At 46.4% G+C, this 23,962-nt stretch overlaps 1 protein-coding gene across 1 annotated transcript in view; it reads right to left on the bottom strand.

Moving 5' to 3' along the window:
• Window positions 1-723: 723 nt before the first annotated feature.
• SLC25A27 (solute carrier family 25 member 27) overlaps window positions 724-23,962 on the bottom strand; it is a 46,291-nt gene continuing 23,052 nt past the window's right edge. The window contains exons 6-9 of the mRNA XM_082252087.1: window positions 21,885-21,969; window positions 19,077-19,169; window positions 16,793-16,895; window positions 724-878 (exon numbers count right to left, since the gene is read on the bottom strand). Coding sequence (XP_082108213.1) covers window positions 807-878; window positions 16,793-16,895; window positions 19,077-19,169; window positions 21,885-21,969 — 353 coding nt within the window. The 3' untranslated portion in view covers window positions 724-806. The remainder of the gene's footprint in view (window positions 879-16,792; window positions 16,896-19,076; window positions 19,170-21,884; window positions 21,970-23,962) is intronic.

Genomic DNA, 23,962 nt, shown 5'->3' with positions numbered 1-23,962 from the left:
TGGTGCCTTTTGCTTAGGTGTTGCAGCCTCTGGGGGCCTTTCAAAAAAGGCGTGTATATGTAATGACAGATCATGTGAAACTTAGATTGCACACAGGTGGACATTATTTCACTAATTATGTGACTTCTGAAGGTAACTGGTTGCACCAGAGCTTTTTATGGGCTTCATAACAAAGGAGAGTTACGCTTTAATGCATTCTATGCATTAGGATAAAAACCTTCTGTGTGCAGCAGCCTCCCCAGCACCCCCTAATACTTACCTGAGCCCCGTCTATATCCAGCGATGTCCACGAGTGTCTCGGCCGTCAGGGACTCTCCCTCCTGATTGGCTTAGGACACAGCAGCGACGCCATTGGCTCCCGCTGCTGTCAAAGTCAGTTAGCCAATCAGGGGAGAGAGGGCGTGGGGCCGAACAGCAGCTCTGTGTCTGAATTGACACACGGAGCTGCAGCTCGACTCAGGTGACCCCATAGCAAGCTGTTTGCTCTGGGGGCCACTCGACAGGCGGAGCAGCGAAGAGGGACCCGACAAGAGGAGGATCTGAGCTACTCTGTGAAAAACCACTGCACAGGAGGAGGGAAGTATAACATGTTTGTTATAAAAATAAAAAAAAAAGAAACAAGACTTTACAATAACTTTAAAACTTTGACATGTGGCTGGACATAATTCATAGCAGTTGTTTGTTGCTATGGTAGATCCTCTAACAGTATTTTGTGTGAATTGGAAAGACCTGGTTCCCATTTGTAAATAGATAATGTTTTACATACCTACACAACTTCTGCCAAACAACTTACCTAATAAAGAGACTCAGAATGAGCCAACCCCTACAACACGTCTTATCTGCTCATAAGTCAGCCAGAAGACCAGTGACCAGGGAGCCTGTAACAAAACACCATAGCAAAAATGAGGATAAGATACATTCCCAGATACAAAATGTAAAATGTATGAATGCCATTGCAGTCCCCCCACCCAGCACCCTCCTCTGCATTGCAAGGGTAAAATGCTTGTGAAGTCCAAGGGTAAAGCATTAAGTAGTTACACTTTGCTCCAGCAGGTTCTGACACTCTCCCCTTTTTTCTGAAACTCCAGGCTGTAGGTGGGTCATCGTCATCCTCACATACAAAGCAGGGCTACTGGTTCTGCATTGTACATGATACCACCAGAGTGCAACCGTTGGGCCAATGCCCTTACAGGAGCGGCCTCAGGGGCAGGGCGCATAGCATGGAGCCAGAGCGAGGAGTCAGGCAAGTATTTACAGCTTATTCCTCTACCCCTAGACTTAAACATTTAACCCCTGCAGTTCAGGGGGCCCCAGTGCAAGATATTTTTGTAAATCCCAGAGTTAGGCTGTATGGGCCCGGTTCACATTTGTGTGATAAATTTTTAGGGTTATACTCTACATGTGTTTTGGGCATGCTACCATTAAACTCTATAGAATGTGTGTTTTGATGTAAGTGCATCACAGATGCAGCATGCAGGACATTCTTGAAGCAGGTGCCACACCTAAAATACACATAAACTGCACAAGTGTGAAGAGGCACTAATATACTTTTTGGTGAATTTCAAATACAACATGGAAGGTTGGGAGACAAGGATTTTGTTGGCACTTTGAATAAGTAAAAAACTTTTTATTTCAATTCACATAAAAACAGAGAACAAGAAATACTGCATATAAAAAATATGGCTTGAGAACAAGCCCAGAACTATATACCAATATGTAGCAGTTAATGGAGTATCAATTTCATACAGAGATAAAAAGATTTTTTATATATATACAAATCCTTTAAGAGGTGAAGGAATTGGCACCAAGAGAGTCCTGCCGACGGATTGCAGAGGGAACAATGGCCGTCCAGCTGGACCAGCTGATGCTGTATTCAATAAATCTTATGTGTATGTTCAATTGCTCAACATGTTTCGCCTTTTTCAAAGCTTCATCTGGAGCTTATTTATGAAAAAACTGTACATTTTATATAAACCGAGACAGGTGTCTCAACAGTATTTGTGATTAGCGGAGGGGATGTTGTGGATTTGTCGGAGCTTGGTAAACATGGTAGGTAGAAAAGCCTTGGACGTGTAGCCGCCCAGGACTAATATATGCCTGGCTGTCATCAACCAAACCAGTGCTGCTAAAAAGCTCAGTCTAGGGATCTCCCAATGAGCTCCTAGAGTAGGCACTTATATGTGCTCCGACCGAGTGTCCACAACCGTCCCCTCCGGATGGGGAACTGCCACCATGTTTACCAAGCTTTGACAAATCCACAACTGCAATCCGTCGGCAGGACTCTCTTGGTGCCAATTCCTTCACCTCTTAAAGGATTTGTATATATATAAAAAATCTTTTTATCTCTGTATGAAATTGATACTCCATTAACTGCTACATATTGGTATATAGTTCTGGGCTTGTTTTCAAGCCATATTTTTTATATGCAATATTTCTTGTTCTCTGTTTTTATGTGAATTGAAATAAAAAGTTTTTTACTTATTCGAAGTGCCAACAAAATCCTTGTCTCCCAACCTTCCATGTTCTAATTAATATTTAAGGATTTGGCATTATTAATACTTCGCTCATATCTTTTCCATTATCCTCACATTAAAATAAGGGTTGAGCTCAGTTTTAGCAGATACTGATATACAGATTCAATTTCATGACATGTCGTTTTCAAGAATAAAAAGATCAAGAAACGATTCGGTGAAACTTGGTTTGTACTAACTATGCTAAAAATACAAGCGGTGGAACTACAGACATACAGTGGATATAAACGTATTTACAGTGGATATAAACGTATTTACTTCCATGAATGCACAACTTGGCAATCCCAAAAAAACAGGCATTAAAGGTCTTCCAAATTTGGCAAATTTAAAAAGAGACCAAATCAATTCCTAAATTAAAAAAAAAAAAGAAAAAAAAAAAAAACTCCCTCTACTAACGCTTTTCAATAGAAGATCTATTCAATTTACCTCTCCGTTAGCCTATATGTCTCTTACCTTCCCTCTATTCTAGCACCACAGCCTTGATCAGACTATTCAGCACTTCCAGGAGTGACATACAGTATGCTTGTGCCCCCCCCCCCGCTCTGTGCTGTGGTTCCTTCCTCCAACCCCTATCCCACTGTTGTGTCCTAGAGAGACATAGGGGTTGGAGAAAGACCGCAGTGCACGTTGGGGGACACACAACTGCTGAAGAGACTTCCACAATGAAAAAAGAGGGAAGGTTGGAGACACAGGTCACCAGAAAGGCAAGTAGAATACCCCTTTCATTGAAGGAGACTACCATTAAAAAAAAAAAAAGGTAAATTAAATAATCGTGTGAAAATAAAAATATTTTCACACGATTATTTAATTTACCTTTTTCATATTATCCTTTATGTATGGCAGATTCTGGATGGTGCATCCTTTCATCCCACTATTTGTCACCTACTTGCCATGGGCTCTCCGTTCTCGGCTTGCATTCAGCTGGGACCCCTCAGCTCCCGGGTCAGACATTTGCCACTGCTGCCACACAGAGAATATATCTCCCCATTTTAATTCTATCGACCTGTGAGTACTCCATACTTTTTTGAATGTCTACTACTATATTGAACCTTTTTGGCATTTTTCATCCAACTATCTACATTTTTTACTCTAATATGTGATCCCCCATAGATTTACTTCAAATGCATCTATCTCTGAAGAAGTGAGCGCTTAGCTCGCGAAACGCGTCAGTCCGGATGCAGATCACTGTATTACTATGGAACTACAATATGTCATCAAGGTTACTCTGAAGCCAAGCTGTATTATAAAATGTACATCGTTTTGCAATGTATTATTATTTATACTGTATATTGTCTATATTTTAGCCATGGGGCTCTTTCAATATGAAAACCAGTGTATATTATTCATCACTTGTATACTCTTTACATAGCGTAATAAAAGTTTATCTTTTTATCCATCTATTTCAGCATTTTATTTCCAGCCACTAACATCTACCTCATTTAAAGTCCCGCGGGTCTATCTCCTTTTTGTCCCCTATTGGATAGAGAGCCCAGTAAAGGCAGTGGTGGGAGAAGGGGGGACCCACTTCCACCGCCTATTAAAATAATCCAGCGACTGTATATCTGCTTGGATTACTTTTACTAAAAAGAGCCATCGGGTGGCAAAAAACGATACTGGGATCATGGCTGTAGCTGCAGTCATGATCCCAGTATAACCACTTCAATCTGCTACCTTTTATAAACGGGAAGTGATTTAACAGTCGGTACACACCTCCCATCAGCGAAAGGGACTTTGATTACGCCCATATAGAAGTTTGGCTGTTCTAGTAGGAGCTTTCTGACATTTACTCAGTTGCCTCTTACAGCAAAGCTACGGTCTACAAAGAGCTTACAAAGCGTTAAAGGGATCTCATTGTTGGAAGGTATCAGGAAAAAGTACAAGAAATTTCCAAGGCATTAAATATACCATGGAACAAAGTGAAGATGGTCATCAACAAGTGGAGAACGTATAGCGCAGCAGTGACATTACCAAGAACTGGACATTCCTCCAAAAATGTATAAAAAGAACAATAATTAACTGGTCCAGAGGCTGATAAGAGACATACAGCAACATGAAAGGAGCTGCAGGAATTTCTGGCAAGTACTGGTTGTGTACTACATGTGACACAGTCTCCCGTTTTCTTCATATGTCTGGGCTGTGTGGTATAGGGTGACAAGATGGAAGCCTTTTCTTACCAAGGAAAACATCCAAGCCTGGTACATTTTGCAGAAACCTACTGTAACATCAAGTCTGCCAAAAGCATGTGGGGAAAATGTGTTATCGTCTCATGAAGCCAAGATTGAACTTTTTGCCCATAACTCTGAAGAGTATGTTTGGCACAAAACCAACACTGCCCATTACTAACAAAAACAAAACTCCATACCAACAGTGATGGCGGCAGCATTAGGCTTTGGGGCTATTTTTCTTCAGCTGGATCTGGTTTTTTAGTCAAGGTTGATGGACTTCTGAACAGTTCCAAATATCAGCCAATATTGGCACAAAACCTTCAGGCCCCTGCTAAAAATGAAAAGGAATTTCTCCATTCAACGCAACAATGACCCAAGGCATACCTCCAAAACAAAAGAATGGCTTCACTAAAAGAAGATCAAAATTTTAGAATGGCGCAGCCCAGACCTGAATCTAAATGAAAATCTGTGGGCAGTGGCGTCGGCAGGGGGGGGCTGACAGGGGCTATAGCCCCGAGTGTCCCTTTGAAAAGCCCCGAGTCTCCTCTTCAAGTTAGAAAACTGTTAGCCCCGAGCCTCCTCCACCCCCTCACCTGGCTGGCTGACTGCCGCTGTGTACTCCTTCGCTGCCTTCGGTCGTTCTTCCTTCCTTTTCGCCTGCAAGCCGTGGAGCCGCTGACACACTGGTTGCTAGCCTGCCGCTTAGCATCTAGCAACCAGTGACGTCAGTACAGGAGCGTCAGGTCAGGTCACGTGACAGCAGCAGCAGAGCGCGCGGCGGCCCCGAGAATTCCGCCTCCGCGCCATGAACTGACTCCACCCACCGGCCACCTCCCTCTTCTGGCACTGGTGCCGTTTCCAGTCAGAGAGGAAGAAGAGAGGACATGTGGTGACCACCAGCCAGGACCAGGTAGGCGGCAGGGCGGGCAGGCGAAAGCTTGCCAGAAGCCGGCGATCGTTGGGGAAGAGAAGAGGATTGTTTTGTGAGGGACCAGGTGATGGCTTAGCGTAGAAATTATAGTAGGAGACCCAGTAACATACATGTGCATTAATTTACCACTGTTGGAACTTGGCAGGACTTTCTTTAATGGCTGGTGTGTGTGTCACTGGGACAGGAAGATGGGAGAAATCTCTGTAAAGGACGCACAGGGAGCAAAGAAAGCTTGCCAAAGGTTCTATGCTTCTTTACTTGAGTAGAAAAAAAAATGTTACTAGTAGTACTTAACAGCTGAGCTCATACAGAACTGGGCCTGGTTGAAATATATATATTGAATATTTCAACCAGGCCCAGTTCTGTATGAGCTTAGCTGTTAAGTACTACTAGTAACATTTTTTTTCTACTCAAGTAAAGAAGCATAGAACCTTTGGCAAGCTTTCTTTGCTCCCCGTGCGTCCTTTACAGAGATTTCTCCCATCTTCCTGTCCCAGTGACACACACACCAGCCATTAAAGAAAGTCCTGCCAAGTTCCAACCAAAATACTGTCAGCAATACAAACCTAAAATTAAAAGAAAATGTTTGGCTGCTGAAACTCCACAGTGCCGGTTCACACTTGTGCGATGCGGGAAGGCTGCGAATATGCAGTGTGTTCCCGCATCGCATTCGCACATCTGGCAGTTCACACTGCCATATGCGATATGCAGGGGGTGTCAATTAAAAGTTAACGACACCCCCAGTTGCGATCGCATATCGCAGTGCGTTCTGGAAGTTCGCACAGAATCGGATCGCACAAGTGTGAACCACTGTGCGATCCGATTCTGAGGCGGCTCAAAAAATGCCTCATGTGCGTGTTTGCTGCGGATGCGCTGCGAATTCAGCCATACAAAGTGTATGGCTGAACTCGCATCCGCACAGGAGATCGCATGTAATGAAGGAGCAGTGCGCTCCGAATTACATGCGATGAGCGCATCCGCAGAAGTGTGAACCGGCACTTAATATTGCCTATATATATATATATTATTTATATTTTCCATCTCCTGTCTGTACCCTATCTTCTACTTGACTACAAATACCGTCTGGCAGCGCACAGGCCTCTCTTTTCTGCTTTTATACTTGCATGTTAGGCCCCTTTCACACGGTCCGAATTCCGTTGTGGACCGTGCTCTGCTCAGCGGGGATCGATCCGCCGATCCCCGCTGAGCCGGCGGATGACAGCTCCGTCTCGGCACTGTGTGCGGAGAGGGAGGTGTCAGAGCCCCGCTGCTCTCTATGGGGAATCGGATGACAGCGGACCACTCTCATCCGATCCCCAGGACGGATGGAAAATAGGGTTTCCATCCGTCTGGATTTCACGGACAGGATCGGATGCGGATGGCAGCTGGTGTCAGCGGACATGTCACCGCTGACATCCGCTGCTCCATAGGGCTGAATGGGGCATCCGATCAGATCCACCTAAAAAACTGACAGCAACACCCACCAGCACTACCCACCAGCAGTAATCACCAGCAGTACCCGCCAGCACTACCTGCCAGCAGTAACCCCCAGCACTACCCACCAGCGGTAATCACCAGCAGTAACCGCCAGCACTACCCACCAGCTTTAGCCATCAGCGGTAACCACCAGCATTACCTGCTAGCATTACCCGCCAGCACTAACTACCAGCACTACCCACCAGCATTACTCACCAGCAGTACCCGAAAGCATTACCCACCAGCAGTAACCACCAGCAGTAACTACCAGCACTACCCACCAGCATTACTCACCAGTAGTACCCGAAAGCTTTACCCACCAGCTTTACCCACCAGCAGTAACCACCAGCACTACCTGCCAGCAGTAACCGCCAGCACTATCCACCAGCGGTAACCGCCAGCATTACCCGCCAGCACTAACTGCCAGCACTACCCACCAGCATTACTCACCAGCAGTACCCGAAAGCATTACCCACCAGCAGTAACCACCAGCAGTAACCACCAGCAGTAACTGCCAGCACTACCTGCCAGCAGTAACCCCCAGCACTACCCACCAGCGGTAACCACCAGCAGTACCCGCCAGCACTCCATGTCTGACCCTCTCTTCTCCTCCTCTCTCCTCTTCTCCTCTCCATGTCTGACCATCTCCTCTCTTCTCCTCTCCATGTCTGACCCTCTCCTCTCTTCTTCTCTCCATGTCTGACCCTCTCCTCTCTTCTCCTCTCCTCCATGTCTGACCCTCTCCTCTATTTCTGACCCTCTCCTCTCCTTGTCTGACCCTCTCCTCTCCATGTCTCACCCTCTCCTCTCCTCTCCTCTCCTCTCCTCTCCTCTCCTCTCCTCTCCTCTCCTCTCCTCTCCATGTCTGACCATCTCCTCTCCATGTCTGACCCTCTCCTCTCTTCTCCATGTCTGACCCTCTCCTCTCTTCTCCATGTCTGACCCTCTCCTCTCTTCTCCATGTCTGACCCTCTCCTCTCCATGTCTGACCCTCTCCTCCATGTCTGACCCTCTCCTCTCTTCTCCTCTCTATGTCTGATCCTCTCCTCTCCATGTCTGATCCTCTTCTCTCCATGTCTGACCCTCTCCTCTACATGTCTGACCCTCTCCTCTCCATGTCTGATCCTCTCCTCTCCATGTCTGATCCTCTCCTCTCCTCTCCATGTCTGACCCTCTCCTCTCCTCTCCATGTCTGACCCTCTCCTCTCCTCTCCATGTCTGACCCTCTCCTCTCCTCTCTTCTCCTCTCCATGTCTGACCCTCTCTTCTCCGCTCCATGTCTGACCTCCTCTCCTCTCTTCTCCTCTCCATGTCTGACCCTCTCTTCTCCTCTCCATGTCTGACCCTCTCTTCTCCTCTCCATGTCTGACCCTCTCTTCTCCTCTCCATGTCTGACCCTCTCTTCTCCTCTCTTCTCCTCTCCTCCATGTCTGACCCTCTCTTCTCCTCTCTTCTCCTCTCCTCCATGTCTGACCCTCTCTTCTCTTCTCCTCTCCTCCATGTCTGACCCTCTCTTCTCCTCTCCACGTCTGACCCTCTCTTCTCCTCTCTTCTCCTCTCCATGTCTGACCCTCTCTTCTCTCCTCTCTTCTCCTCTCCATGTCTGACCTTCTCCTCTCCATGTCTGACCCTCTCCATCCCACCCCATGTCTGACCCCCTGTACTCCTCTCCATACCACCCCTTGACTGACCCTTGACTGAGGGGGGGCATTGGGTGGAGCTTGGGCGGTACTTTTAAATGTGGGAGGAGCTTGGGCGGGACTTCCTTTAAAATGTGGGAGGGGTTATCAAATTTACCTTCGGGCTGAAGCCCCTGGTCTTTTTCCCGCCTAGCAACGCCCCTGTCTGTGGGGTTACTTGAATGAAGAGAGCTGTGCACAGAAGATGGCCCCAAAATCTGACAGATATGGAACACTTTTGCAAGGAAGATTGGGCATTCCCGAGGCAAGATGAGCCACGCTGATAGATTCTTACCCCAAAAGACTGAATGCGGTCATAAAATCAAAGGGTTCTTCAACAAATTATTAGTTTAGGGGGTGTGCATTTCTGTGAAACCACAATTTTGTAAGATTTTTTCCCTCTTTAAAGATTTTTTTTGAATTGCACATATTATAGGTCACATTGAAGGTGAAAAATATCTTGGTCTGATTTTTTTACATCTCAAAAACCTGGCATATTTACAAGGGTGTTAGAATAGTTTGCTCACTGTATATTTAGAATGAATTGAAGTGAATACAGCATAACCTTTTATTCACGAAGCTCAGTGAAGGTTCACTTTATAAAGCGAACATGCTCTATTGTTTTAAATCAAAGTTATATGTACTCATATTACTTTCAAACACAAAGAGCAATAAATAACAGATTGTTACTAAAAGATGGTCAAGTCAAGTACAAAAAAAAGTGCGATAAGGGGGGGGGGGGGGGGGGGGACACCCCACCATAAAACACATGGTTATTTTATGTAAATTTGTCATACAAAGATATAAACTACATACAGGGTCATTAGAAATGCAGTTGAGATGAGGTTACTATGCATTCACATTGACAGAATAAAAGCGAAGTCGAAACTCATCTAAAACCGACTTTAAAGTAGATCTAAACCCAATGACAAAAATTATATTGCAGTTGTTAGATGGGGTGGCTGCATGTTTTTTTTTTTTTTTAGGCTTTTTTGTCTATTTTTTTTGTCTGGTGTAACTGCAAGCAACACACCTCCTGTCCTAGGGTGACAAGGTTTAATTACTAAATTGTATCTAAAAAGGAGCAACAATGTCACTCTAGGAGGGATTATGATTACCTAATACCTCCCCCCTTCATAAGGTAGGGGGAGGTGTTCTGTAACAAATATAAGGTAGGGGAGAATGGTAATGACCAAAAAAAAAAAAAAAAAAAAAAAAAAAAGGATGAATGTGTACTCTTTGCACTAACTGAACAGATGCTTCCAGTGATATATTTAAACAGACCAAAAGCTAGCAAAATGAGAATTTTATTGGTAGAGCTTTCCCATTAACTTTAAAGACTCTTAAATACAAAATGCACAGTAGCCCCAACATAAATCTCTAAGAGGAAACAGCGCACAATCCCCATACATATCTTTGGATCTGAGAAAAGCACTTGTGAGTTCTTGAAGACACTAAAGTTGGAGCTCTGACGTGCACCTCCGTCCCATTTTCCAACAGGGTAATGCATACAGTGGCCAACAGAGAGGTGCAAGTGCCCTTTTAGTAATTTAACTTTTACTGCCATCTGTATAGCACAGGGGTCTCCAAACGTTCTTAACAACGGGTCCTTCAGACTCTGAGGGGACCAGTAAAAGGAGAAAATACCCTGCATCAATGGGAGTAAACAATGCCCCATCTCTGGTGTCAGTGGAAGGACTAGTGCCCCATTGTTGGTACTAGTGGGAGGAATAGTGCCCCATCATTGGTGTCAGTGGGAGGAATAGTGCCCCGTCATTGGTACTAGTGGGAGGACTAGTGCCCCGTCATTGGTACTAGTGGGAGGAATAGTGCCCCATCATTGGTACTAGTGGGAGGAATAGTGCCCCATCATTGGTACTAGTGGGAGGAATAGTGCCCCATCATTGGTGTCAGTGGGAGGAATAGTGCACCATCATTGGTGTCAGTGGGAGGAATAGTGCACCACTATTGCTACTAGTGGGAGGAATAGTGCCCCATCATTGGTGTCAGTGGGAGGAATAGTGCACCATCATTGGTGTCAGTGGGAGGAATAGTGCCCCGTCATTGGTACTAGTGGGAGGAATAGTGCCCCATCATTGTTACTAGTGGGAGGAATAGTGCCCCATCACTGGTACTAGTGGGAGGAATAGTGCTCCATCATTGGTACTAGTGGGAGGAATAGTGCCCTATCATTGGTACTAGTGGGAGGAATAGTGCCCCATCATTGGGACTAGTGGGAGGAATAGTGCCCCATCATTGGTACTAGTGGGAGGAATAGTGCCCCATCATTGGTCTCAGTGGGAGGAATAGTGCCCCATCATTGGTCTCAGTGGGAGGAATAGTGCCCCATCATTGGTACTAGAGGGAGGAATAGTGCCCCATCATTGGTACTAGTGGGAGGAATAGTGCCCCATCATTGGTACTAGTGGGAGGAATAGTGCTTCCATGGTGTCAGTGACTTGAATTATGCCTCATCATTGGTGTTAGTGAGAGTAATAGTGCCCCACAGTTGGGGTCAGTGGGAGGAACAGAGCTTTATTGTGGGTGTCAGTGAATGGAATTATGCCCCATTGTTGGTATAAGTGGGAAGAACAGTGCCTTAACTCAGTGGGAAGAATAGTGTCCCAAGGGCACGCAAAAGGCCGCACTTTGAAGACCACAGGTATAGACTATGAACCATGGCGAATGGTCAACTTAACATATCTGAAACTCATTCAGTTATACTTTCACTAGAAAAACTTTGGCTTGCCTAGCCATGCATGTCATGGTCTTACCCTCTTGCTGTTTCTCCTTCGTTTGACATGTGCTGGCGGCCATCTTGGTTTCTGGGTTTCTTGTAGCCTCCCACCCTGCGGCTCCTCCTTTCCACTGGGAGGAGCTGGATGCCTAGCTCATATATATAGGAGGTCTGTGGCTTCAGTTCCCTGCTTGGTCCTCCTGTGTTCACATGCTTCTAAGACTGCTGCTGCTTCTGGTTCCTGTTCCTGGCTTCGTCTGACTACCCTGCTGGTTCCTGATCCTGGCTTCGTCTGACTACCCTGTTGGTTCCTGATCCTGGCTTCGTCTGACTACCCTGTTGGTTCCTGACCCCTGGCTTCGCAAAGACTCTGCATCAGTTTCGCCATCCGTTTGGACTTTTGCTTTACAGCTTGTTTTTCAATAAAGCTTTCTTATTTTCACTTATCTGTTGTTGTACGTCTGGTTCATGGTTCCGTGACATTAGGACCAAGCCATGAATTCTGACGGTACAGGGCCATCCTCGCTACCCACGCTGGTTGCCAGACTTGATCAGCAGGATCACCTGTTGGGTCAGTTCGCCGTGGCGTTGCAAACCCTGCTTGAACGCACGGCTCATTTCGCTCCCGTTGCCGATGGGTCGGTTGTCGCTCCTGGGCCCGCTCCTACTGCCGCTCCGGTTGTTGCGCCAGAGTCTACCCCGACACCTGTTGTTGCGCCTGCGGTGTTTCGGGGTATGTCCGGTTCTGCCCCCCTTCCACAGCGCTTTGGGGGAGAGCCAACTCAGTGCCGAGGTTTCCTTAACCAGGTGGGCATTTATTTCGAGTTGCTGCCACATGCCTTTCCTACTGAGAGATCAAAGGTGGGCTTCTTAATCTCGCTGCTCTCGGACAAGGCCTTGGCCTGGGCCAGCCCTTTATGGGAGAACAACAATCCGGTGGTTGCCGAGTTTTCCGGTTTTGTTGCTTCTCTTCGGAAGGTATTTGATGTGCCGGCTCGTGCTGCCTCTGCTGCGAAGCTCCTTATGTCCATCAGACAGGGTTCACGATCCGTAGCTGAATACGCCATTGAGTTTCGTACCCTGGCAGCAGAGGTGGGCTGGAATAATGAGGCTCTGGTCGCTGCTTTCTCTCATGGTCTCTCGGATGCCTTGAAGGATGAGGTTGCAGCTAAGGACCTACCAGTGGAGCTCGAGTCTCTTATTTCTTTCCTGATTTTGATTGACACCAGACTCAGGGAGAGACCTTCCTTTAAGGAGAGTCTGCGGAGGCCTCCTAACAGATTGGCGCCTACCTTTGTTGTCCCACCCGTGCCTCCCTCTCCTCCCACGCCTCCTGGGGATGACTTGTCTGGGGGTGAACCCATGCAGCTGGGGTTTGCTCGCCTGTCTGAGGGGGAGAGGGTACTCCGGAGACGCGAGGGCCGATGCATGTACTGTGGTCTCGGTGGGCATTTTCGGTTGGCATGTCCGAACCGTCCGGGAAACGCTCGCACCTGAGATCCTGTCGGGGGCAGATCTTGGGTGGAGTCTCCTCGTCCCCGGTTTCCCGTGTTGACAAACCACTGATCACTGTTGTCCTCTCCTGGGTCGGGGGCTCGGTGACGACCCAGGCGTTGGTGGACTCTGGTGCTGGTGGTTTGTTCATTGATAGTGTGTTCGCTGCCGCCAATTCCATTCCTCTGCAGGCTCGAGGTTCTCCTCTGGCTCTTGAGGCGATAGACGGCAGACCCCTTCTGCCGCCACACGTGACTCATGAGACCCTTCCAGTGAGGTTAGCCATTGGTGCAGTCCACAGAGAGTCGGTCTGCTTCCAGGTTATTTCGTCTCCACACTACTCGGTGGTCTTGGGGTACCCCTGGCTCCAGAAGCATAATCCGGTTTTCGATTGGAGATCGGCCGAGATCCTCACGTGGTCACCGCAGTGTGGGGCTAGTTGCATCCATGGGCCTGTCAAGTTGCTGTGTACTTCCTCGGACTCTCTGTTGCCCCCTGAATACGAGGAGTACCGGGATGTATTCGATAAGGTGCGCGCGGTTGCCCTACCTCCGCACCGCCCATACGATTGTGCCATCGAGTTACAATCTGGTGCCGTTCCTCCTCGTGGCAAAGTCTATCCACTGTCGGTAGCGGAGAATGAGGCCATGGAGGAGTACGTGAAGGAGGCGCTTTCACGCGGACACATTCGCAAATCCTCGTCCCCGGCAGGGGCTGGATTTTTCTTTGTGAAAAAGAAGGGCGGTGAGTTGAGGCCTTGCATCGATTACAGGGGTCTCAATCGCATCACGATCAAGAACGCTTACCCGATACCCTTGATTTCCGAGCTGTTCGATCGCCTTAAAGGGGCCACGGTCTTTACCAAACTCGACCTGAGGGCGGCATATAACCTCGTAAGGATCAAGGCGGGTGATGAGTGGAAGACCGCGTTTAACACCAGGACCGGTCATTATGAATCCTTGGTTATGCCCTTTGGGCTGTGCAATGCGCCCGCAGTCTTTCAGGAATTCATCAACGATGTTTTCCGTGACCTGTTGCAGCAGTGTGTGGTGGTCTATTTGGATGACATCTTGGTATATTCTGAGTCCATGGAGACCCACATTCTGGATGTCAAACGAGTGTTGCAACGGTTACGAGAGAATAAGCTGTTCGGTAAGCTTGAGAAATGCGAATTTCACCGATCCCAGGTAACCTTCTTAGGTTACATCATTTCCGCTGAGGGGTTCTCCATGGATCCTGAGGAGGTTTCGGCTGTCTTACAGTGGCCCCAGCCCAGTGGTCTTCGCTCCCTGCAGCGCTTTTTGGGCTTCGCCAATTATTATCGGAAGTTCATCAGGGACTTTTCCGTGCTAGCCAAGCCTCTCACGGATCTGACCAGGAAGGGCAGTAATTCCCAGGTCTGGCCGCCCGAGGCCATCCAAGCTTTTGAGGCTCTAAAGTCCGCCTTTGTGTCAGCTCCGATTCTGTCGCATCCCAACCCTGGGTTGCCCTTTGTCCTCGAGGTGGACGCGTCTGAGACGGGAGTAGGCGCCCTTCTGTCTCAGCGTAGAACACCAGAGGGTCCTCTGCTTCCTTGTGGGTTTTACTCCCGGAAACTGTCTTCCGCGGAGTGCAACTACCAGATTGGTGACAGGGAGTTATTGGCCATCGTGCAGGCTCTTAAAGAATGGAGGCACTTGCTCGAGGGTTCGGTGGTTCCGGTCCTCATCCTGACGGACCACAAGAATCTGACCTACCTCTCTGAGGCCAAGAGATTGACACCACGTCAGGCCAGATGGGCTCTGTTCTTGTCACGTTTTAATTACGTGGTCTCCTACCTACCCGGTTCCAAGAACATCAGGGCGGATGCCTTATCACGGCAGTACTCCGACCTGTCCAGGGAGGAGTCTATTCCGACTTCGGTCATACCTCCGAATCAGATCCTGGCCGCCATTCGCACCAGCCTGACCTCTCCCCTGGGTGAGCAGATTTTGGCGGCTCAATCTGGTGCTCCCTCTGGGAGACCCAACGGCAGATGTTTTGTGCCTGAGGAGTTGCGCACTCGGTTGTTGCGAACCTACCATAACTCCAAGACCGCGGGGCATCCTGGAAAGAATCAGCTGTCCTGGGCTGTTTCACGTCTGTTCTGGTGGCCTTCCCTACGTTCCGACATCGCCGCATATGTAGCGGCATGCTCCGTTTGTGCCCAGAGTAAGTCTCCTCGGCACCTTCCGGATCGGGGGAGTCAGTTTGTGTCCAGGTTCTGGCGCGCCTTTTGCTCCCAGTTGGGGATTCATCTCTCCTTCTCCTCGGCCTACCACCCTCAGTCCAATGGGGCCGCAGAACGATCCAATCAGGCCTTGGAGCAATTCCTTCGTTGCTATGTCTCCGATCACCAAGACAATTGGGTTGACCTCCTGCCTTGGGCTGAGTTTGCCAGGAACACGGCGGTGAACTCTTCCTCTGGGACGTCTCCCTTCATGGCCAACTATGGGTTCCAACCTGCCGTGTTACCGGAGGTATTCTCTCCCCAGGATATTCCGGCTGTGGAGGATCACCTTTCCGTCCTACGTGCTTCTTGGGTACAGATCCAGAGGTCCCTTGAGGTCTCTGCGCAGCGCCAGAGACTCCAGGCTGATCGCAGACGAGCGCCTGCTCCTTCCTACCAGGCCGGAGACCGTGTATGGTTGTCCACCCGCAACCTCAACCTTCGAGTGCCCACTCCCAAGCTGGCGCCTCGCTTTGTTGGTCCCTTCCGAGTGCTTCGCAGGGTAAACCCGGTAGCCTATGCCCTTGCGCTTCCTCCTGGCATGCGGATCTCCAACGTGTTTCATGTCTCCCTGTTGAAGCCACTGGTGTGTAATCGTTTCACTTCCTCGGTTCCTCGGCCTCGTCCGGTCCGAGTGGGCAATCGTGAGGAGTATGAGGTGAGCAATATCCTGGACTCACGCCTGGTCCGCGGTCGGGTGCAGTTTTTGGTTCATTGGCGTGGTTATGGTCCAGAGGAGCGTTCCTGGGTTCCCTCCGCAGATGTCCATGCTCCTGCCTTGCTCCGAGCCTTCCACGCACGCTTCCCTCAGAAACCGTTCTTTGCTCCGCGGAGGAGGGGCCCTTGAGGGGGAGGTACTGTCATGGTCTTACCCTCTTGCTGTTTCTCCTTCGTTTGACATGTGCTGGCGGCCATCTTGGTTTCTGGGTTTCTTGTAGCCTCCCACCCTGCGGCTCCTCCTTTCCACTGGGAGGAGCTGGATGCCTAGCTCATATATATAGGAGGTCTGTGGCTTCAGTTCCCTGCTTGGTCCTCCTGTGTTCACATGCTTCTAAGACTGCTGCTGCTTCTGGTTCCTGTTCCTGGCTTCGTCTGACTACCCTGCTGGTTCCTGATCCTGGCTTCGTCTGACTACCCTGTTGGTTCCTGATCCTGGCTTCGTCTGACTACCCTGTTGGTTCCTGACCCCTGGCTTCGCAAAGACTCTGCATCAGTTTCGCCATCCGTTTGGACTTTTGCTTTACAGCTTGTTTTTCAATAAAGCTTTCTTATTTTCACTTATCTGTTGTTGTACGTCTGGTTCATGGTTCCGTGACAATGCACCCCATACCCCTCATATGACACTATACTTTAGCACCAGCTACTCTACTGGAGCTGCCCATTCACCAATTTGTGTCATAATCACTGCAATATCCGGATCCTGTAATCAAACTTATGTGCACCCCTGTGTATTGTAAAGTTTTATAACAAGCTTTTCACAAAGCCTTTTTTGTTAACATGTTTCTCAATGAACATTTGTGAAAGCGGTTACCATTCTCATCCAAGTGGGAACGAATCCTTTGTAGAGGGACAGGAATCCCTCTCCACGCACAGCTTGGATGAAACAGTCAGTGGAAGACTTGTACAGGATTCCCCTGGGGAGAAAAAAAAAATATCACAAGGCATAAATAACATTAAAATCATTCAAAAGGTTCTTTATTAAGGGATGAGCTCAGGCGTGCTTGGATCCTAGTCCAAACTTCCCTGAACAATCCCGCCAGGAAGTGGTCACTGTACTGGGCCAGCATAAGCAACAGAGGCTTTCTCCACCCTCAGCTGCATGTATACACACCCCTTATATGAATACAGCTGTGAGACAGGGAATGCCTTGGCTAACAGCTTCCTGGAGGAGATGCTCAGGTGGGTTCAGAAAAGAATACAAACACACCTGAGCTCATCCTGATTCTTTATCTTTCAGAGACAGCAGTAGTAAGATGATCAAAAGTTTCAGTTTAGGTCATCGCACTTAAAAGATAAGTGAACCTTTAAATTCAATACTGCGGACCCCGTCCTACTACAAAATGTCTATGGGGGCAAATGCTTCAGGTGTGGAGAAGGATGTTTGCAATGGCCATTCAAACCAATTTTTGTTTTTGCGCCCCCCGACAGCTTGTGTATGTACAAAGCTTGGTCATGAACCGCTGTCTCTGTCTTCAGGTTGGTGCATGGGGTCATAATCCTGGTGGCAAAGCCTGGTGCATTAATACTGCAATTCAGAGTAAATGCTAAGTTGGGGGGGGGGGGGGTTCTAGGCAATTGCTGAAGGCCTCCTATTTTTTTGAATAAATCCTCTTCCTGCAAAGAAGATATGGTTAGATTGGCCCTGTTCTGATGATCACATGGCACCTTTCCAAGAAAAGCAAAAAAAGAACAAACTCTAGCAATACACACCAAACTGAGCGTGTGCAGAATGACTCCAAAGGCTCGGTCTTATCAGGGAATAGATTGGGAACAGGGACAGGGGAAGATCAGGGAAGACAGCATCAAACAGCCTTTCTACACACTGCAGGGGATTAACCCCTTAGGTTCCACAGTGAGTATAACAAGCATGCTTTACTGCATATTCACATTGGTTTTACTGTTGTGGGTTTAGTAACATTTTAATGCTATTACGAGGGGGGGGTTACAAAACCCCTTGGTGATAGGGTTTGTCAGTTGACAGGTACTCTCTATAAAGACGTAAGGGACCCAGCCTACTGACTGCTGCCTGTAAAAGTGATCAGATGGCTTAAAAGCTGCCCAGATTAATTTGATTTAAAAGCCTGGAGCTTGCAATAAATCTAAAAACAACCTAATGGCTCCTATTGAATTCAGAATCTTATTTTAACCCTTTGATTGCCATGAAGTGTAGTACATGTCATTGGTAGTCAAAGGGTTAAAGTGTATACATGTAAACCCAAACAATGGGGGCACATTTCTTACTTGCTCCCTTTTGATCTGTTGCATAAGCCATGGAAAGCATTTGGTTAGAACGGTTTGGTAAGTGGGAGAAAAACAAAAATCCTGTTGCTCCTGTCAGACATGCTCGTGAGCTCAAATTCCGGGGCACTCTGCATATTTTGCACAGTCATCAGTTCTCTGTGGACTACAGAACATCCCCCCCCCCCTCCCACCTATGTTCTGGCGATAGTCCTGGTATAGAAATGCCTATGCTGTAAAAAAAAGCCTGAATAAAGAAAAGGAATGCAACCACCACATCCAAGGATGGTCAAGCTGCAACAAAATTACACTTTTGTTCTTGGGTTTGAATACAGACTACAAAAATAATATCCCTCCAGGCACATTAGATAGTTCAATAGCATCTACCAACAAAAACATCTGAGTAGAAAACTGTACTTGTTGCCATTAGCAAATTATTTTCTAAAGAGACCAGGAGCAAGAAAAATGTTCCTTTTGGGCACTTTATATGCCAAAGTCATCTTTCTAGTGAAATAGAATAATTTATTGACTCTGACCTAGTTATTTCTCAGCCAAGGTTCTGTAGATCTTTAGGGTTCCTCCAGAGATTTCCACAGGTTCCTTGTCCAAGGAGCAAGATAAATTGGTCATTGTCTGCCTCTCAGATAAGTAACCACTGACACCAATGGTCGTTTTACTGATCTGTGGGGTGGGGGGATTCTTCCCAGTGACCAAAAATGTAAGGAACATTCTTCCCAAGAAACAATGTATCATCATCTGTAAATATTATTAGGGTTTCCTGAGACCAGACCTTATTTTCAAGGGTTTCTCCATGTTAAAAGGGTTGAGAAAAGGCTGCAATAAATGTTAACACATACCGGCCATGTTTGTCTCTAGGCTGGTTCATTATTCGGGTCTTGATAACATCAGCCGGGGTTCCCAACGTAGCAGCCACCAAACCTGAACATATACTGCTCCAGACACACACCAAAAACATAACAATAAATGACTGGCGTTGGGTAGATTGGATGCAGGCGTTTTAACAAACTACAACAATAATTCTGACTGGTTGACCATTTTGCTCCTCTCTCCTTTCCAAGGGTGCTGCTGTGCAGAGAACTGCTGGAGGCTAATGGGAAGACAAACTAAGATACTTAAAAGGAAAAATATAATGTTCTGGGGTGAATTTTATCAGGAACATTTTTATATACTTTTTTTACTAAGATTTTCTAGAAGTTACATTTACAATAACTGCATTAAAAGAGGTGTGTGTTTGACCGTGTCCTGTACAGACTAATTCTGAATTAGAGGGTTTGGTTCATTATAGTCACCTGATGCACACAATGTTCTGATGAAAAAAGCTGCAGTGTCTGCATCCATTCATAACTGATTAACCCTAAAGCCTCGTACACACGAGTCGAAATTTGGCCGGGATTTTTCGTGCGACAACCGATTTTCGGCTTGTTAGTATGATGCTTCCGACAACCGACTCCGACTTTTCAGCCGAAAAAATCCTGGTGTGCAGGCTATAAAATTTTTGTCGACCGTCAAAACACGTCCGATTTTCGTCTCATTAGTACATATTTCGATGGGGAAAAATCTTATGAGCAAGACTAGGCATGCTCAGAGATGAAAGAACACAAAGAAAGCAATCCAACACATGACATCACTTCTGAAGTAGAATTCTGTCGTGCGGGAAAATTTGTGTGCAGTCTAGAGCACATTCCAACCAACAGACACCACTCTGGACAAAAGATGGACGACCAGTCGGCGGAAATTCGTTGCGTGTGTACGAGGCTTTAAAGGGGTATCTCACCACAAATTAAATTTCTGTTGCAGAGGATGCCTAAAATCTGACCTGTATCTTAAGGCAAATGTCTGGAAAAATCAGTAAGTCAATCACGCAAGCAGGAAAAAATACATTTTTGGAGGAGTTCAGTACACCACCCCTGTTGTATAGAATACCTCTGTTGACAGCGGGTTGGAAATTTTCTTCCACTGCTAACGGTCACAGTCTAGAGAAAATGTGGCTCCGCCTGGCCAAGTCATTTATTCACAATGTTCTGTGAAGGGAAAACTACAAGTACCGAAATCCTTTAAGAACTACAAGTCGACAGCCATAATGAACTACCAAGGTGCGGTTTTTGCGCTAGGTAGTTAATTGAGCCTCAGAATGTAACTGCCTGCTCATATCGGAGCTACAAGCTGAAAGCTACACAGACAGTCTGCAGAACCGTGGTATTACATCTACAATCTAATGATCACGGGTGCAATCCTTTACAGTCTCTTAACAAAAAAAATAATAATACAATTGCATACTTTGTAAAGGTGAACTGAGTCTTTAAACTGCAATTGCAGCAATCGTGTATGTTAGATTATTTATATTTATTTTCTGTGAAAGTGGATTTACCCATTAATTATAGCATATATTACTTTTTATGATATATATTTTACTTTTTATTATTGTATTTTACTTTTTTTTTTTTTATATATTACTTTGCATCTGTGCTAGCAAACAAGTGGAGCTGTAAGCTATTTTTCAAAGTTTTTCTATCTCTTTACAGCCTGTTCAAAAAAAAAAAGTATGTTTATTAACCTCAATAGCTCAAGGTGAAGTTTACACACACACACACACACACACACACACACACGATTGACTCATCCTTTATCTGACATCAGACAGCTCATTCTGAGGTTTCAATCTGACCTTCATTAGGGCAGGTAGTTTCTGTTGGGCTGTCTCTTCTGTTAACCCATAGCGCTCCGGGAATGCTTTGTCATATATTTATTGTTTATTTATGAATTTAAAAAAAATATATATTAAAAGTTCCCCTAAACCATTAGACCTCATGCACACTGGACGTTTTTGGAGCTGCTGTTAGCAGCGTCAGACGTTTTTTTTTGCAGCTGCAGAACGCCCATCCATGTTATTCTATGGCCTCATGCACACATAGAGCTTTTAGGAGCTCCAAGTGGCATAGGCGTTTTACAGCTCCAAAAAAAAACCAGGACCAGTGCGTTCTGGAGCTGCAGCGTCAAGCTGTAAAAACGTCTGATGCTGCTAAAGGCTGCATAACGTTGCTTAACGTGCGTTAAGCCACGTTATACGTTTTTTTTCTTCCATTCAAAATCAATGGTTCCCTATGGGAGCCTATTGATTTGAATGGAAGTCGCACCGCAAGTCGGATCAGGATGATCCGACTTGCGGCGCGACTTGCGCTGTGAGAATCTTGAGGGGGAACTCCACACCAAAATGGGGAAAAAAATTGCGTGGGGTTCCCCCCCAGGTTCCAAACCAGGCCCTTCGGGACTAGTATGGAATTTGAGGGTAGCCCCACGCCGACTTGCGGTGGGACTTCCATTCACATCAATAGGCTCCCATAGGGAACCATTAATTTTGAATGGAGGCAGAAAAAACGCTGCTAAAAGCTACGTGGCCAAACGTGCAATAACGCAAATGGAAAAAGCTACTAAAAGCACGTTTTACAGCTGCTTTTTCCTGGCGTCAAGAAACAGCTTTGGAGCTTGTTTTTATGCTGCCCTGTGTGCATGGAGCCTTATAGTTCAATTTAAACAAACTCTAACAAAGTGAATTTGACCCCACTACATACAAGCAAGATGAAATGAGCTGCCTTAATTCTGCCCTCAAATTTAACACTTTACTTACTGTACAATAATCAAAATACCTGGAAATACTGTGACATATGCTATTGTCCTTGAGGTTTGTGTTTCTTAGTAGAAAGTGTTTCACAGTGTCATATGTAGTCAGATCTAAAGAAAGCATAAAAAAAAAAATAACTGGTCACAGTCTGGTTTGGTGTACTTTCATACATGGGTTATGGGCTGTGTTTTTTGTTGGTTGAACTGGACGGACTTTTGTCTTTTTTCAACCAGATTACCTATGTAACTATGGTAGAGCTAAGGATTCACTGGAGCGAGGTATGACCCACGTTTAATTTACATTGATAGAACACAAAGTACTTCACAAAGGTGAAGTACTGGCAAAAACAAAACACACAAATGCTTATAATCCCAAAACGTATGAAGTCAACATTCTGCACAAATAAAATGTGTGTAGTCAACAACTCAAATGCAATGAGATAAAAATCACCACTAAGGATCAGGATAATTAGAGTGGATGGAAACAATATGGATTGTCTAGAAGTCTAGGTTCACATTTGGGCATTGTGAGAATGCACAAAAAATGCCTCTTCCCTTTTCGTAGGCACACTGCAGTGCCTTTAATGCTAAATGGCACTCCAACGCACCTTGTTAGTGCGCGACTTTGTGTGTGCCAGAAGACATGGTGACAATGTACAACACGTTTTAATGCAGTGAGAAGATATACACACACATATGAGTTTTTTACTGTAGCACTATGAAGCATTTTATTCTCAAAGACCCCAACAATGCTTACATTAAAGGGCTGGCAAGCTGCAAAGATTCGCTGCAACAGAAAGAGTCCAGATTTTAGGCTGGGTTTACACTTATGTGATGCCAGCCATGATTCGCAGGCCATGCATGTGCACATCACATGCAATGTCTGTGCGATGTTAATTCAGCCATCCAGTTTGTATGGCTGAAATCGCATTGCATTCGCACCAAAATTGTGCAGGACCCTTTTTTTTTGGTCTGCATTAGAATCGGATCGCATGGGTGTTCAGATCTATGTGATTCGATTTCTCCCGACTTCACAGTTCGCACTGCTTTCTGCGAAAGGATTTGGGGTAGGATTTGGGGGGTGTCATTAACTTTACATTGACACCTGCAGCAGTTCGCAAAGAGCAGTGTCAACTGCCTGCGAGTCATATGAGATGCGGGAACCCGCACAGGAATCACTGTGGTTCCTGAATCGCATAAGTGTGAACCAAGCCTAAATTTTAGCTCTAGAAACTTTGAAAATGTATTTCTCCACCTTGCCTAAAGCTACAGAGATGAATAAGGGCCTGTTATAAAGTGCTTTTACTGTTTGAGAATTTAGTGTGAATAGTTTGGGCACATGTTCCTTTTAATGTATATTAAGTCAATTACTTGGCCATATTTTGGAGATTACAATAGTTTCCTAGTGGTAACACTAAAAATAAGGGGTCTATGTATTATATGTTTGCTGTGCAGATGTGACAAACATCTGTACAGTCAGAACAAAACGTCCCTGGATTTGCTCTAATGTATGTAGTTCCTATATCATCAGTGCAATCCAGTGGGCAGAATACATCCCCCCCCCCCCCCCCCCGAAATACTTTGATCAAAAAAAACAATGCATTATGGCCACTAGAAGGTGCTGACAATAGATGAACCAACATATGATTAAAATGTTTTGTATGTAGACTGCGAAGGGAACATCTGACAGCCCTTCTGTGTTGTAAAAAAGAGATTATTTAGCTTTACTCTTCAAGAGCCTAAATTGGCAGCAGAGATAATGAGACAGGTAAGTATTAAAGGGATTAAAAGGCTGAAGGTTTTGTACCTTCATGGTTTCTAAGTATGAAGGTAACAAAACCTTCAGTATGCAGCCCCTCACCCCCCCCCCCCTCCAACTTTTCATAATACTTACCTGAGAGCCTGATCTCAATCCAGCTTTGTGCACAAGAGCAGCTGCTCTCCAAGCTCTCTCCCTCCTCATTGGCTCAGAGACAGCCTTTGGCTCCCACTGATGTCAGTCATAGCCAGTGAGGAGGGGGCGGGGGGCCGAGCTGTGCTATGTGTGTCATATGGACACACAGAGCAGGGCTCAGGTTCAAGCACACACGAGTGCCCACATAGC

Source organism: Pelophylax lessonae, assembly GCF_965119305.1.
Source record: "Pelophylax lessonae genome assembly, chromosome: 3".
Classification (NCBI taxonomy): Eukaryota; Metazoa; Chordata; class Amphibia; order Anura; family Ranidae; genus Pelophylax; species Pelophylax lessonae.
Note: the sequence above shows the minus strand (reverse complement) of the source record. Positions and strands in the feature narration are given on the sequence as shown.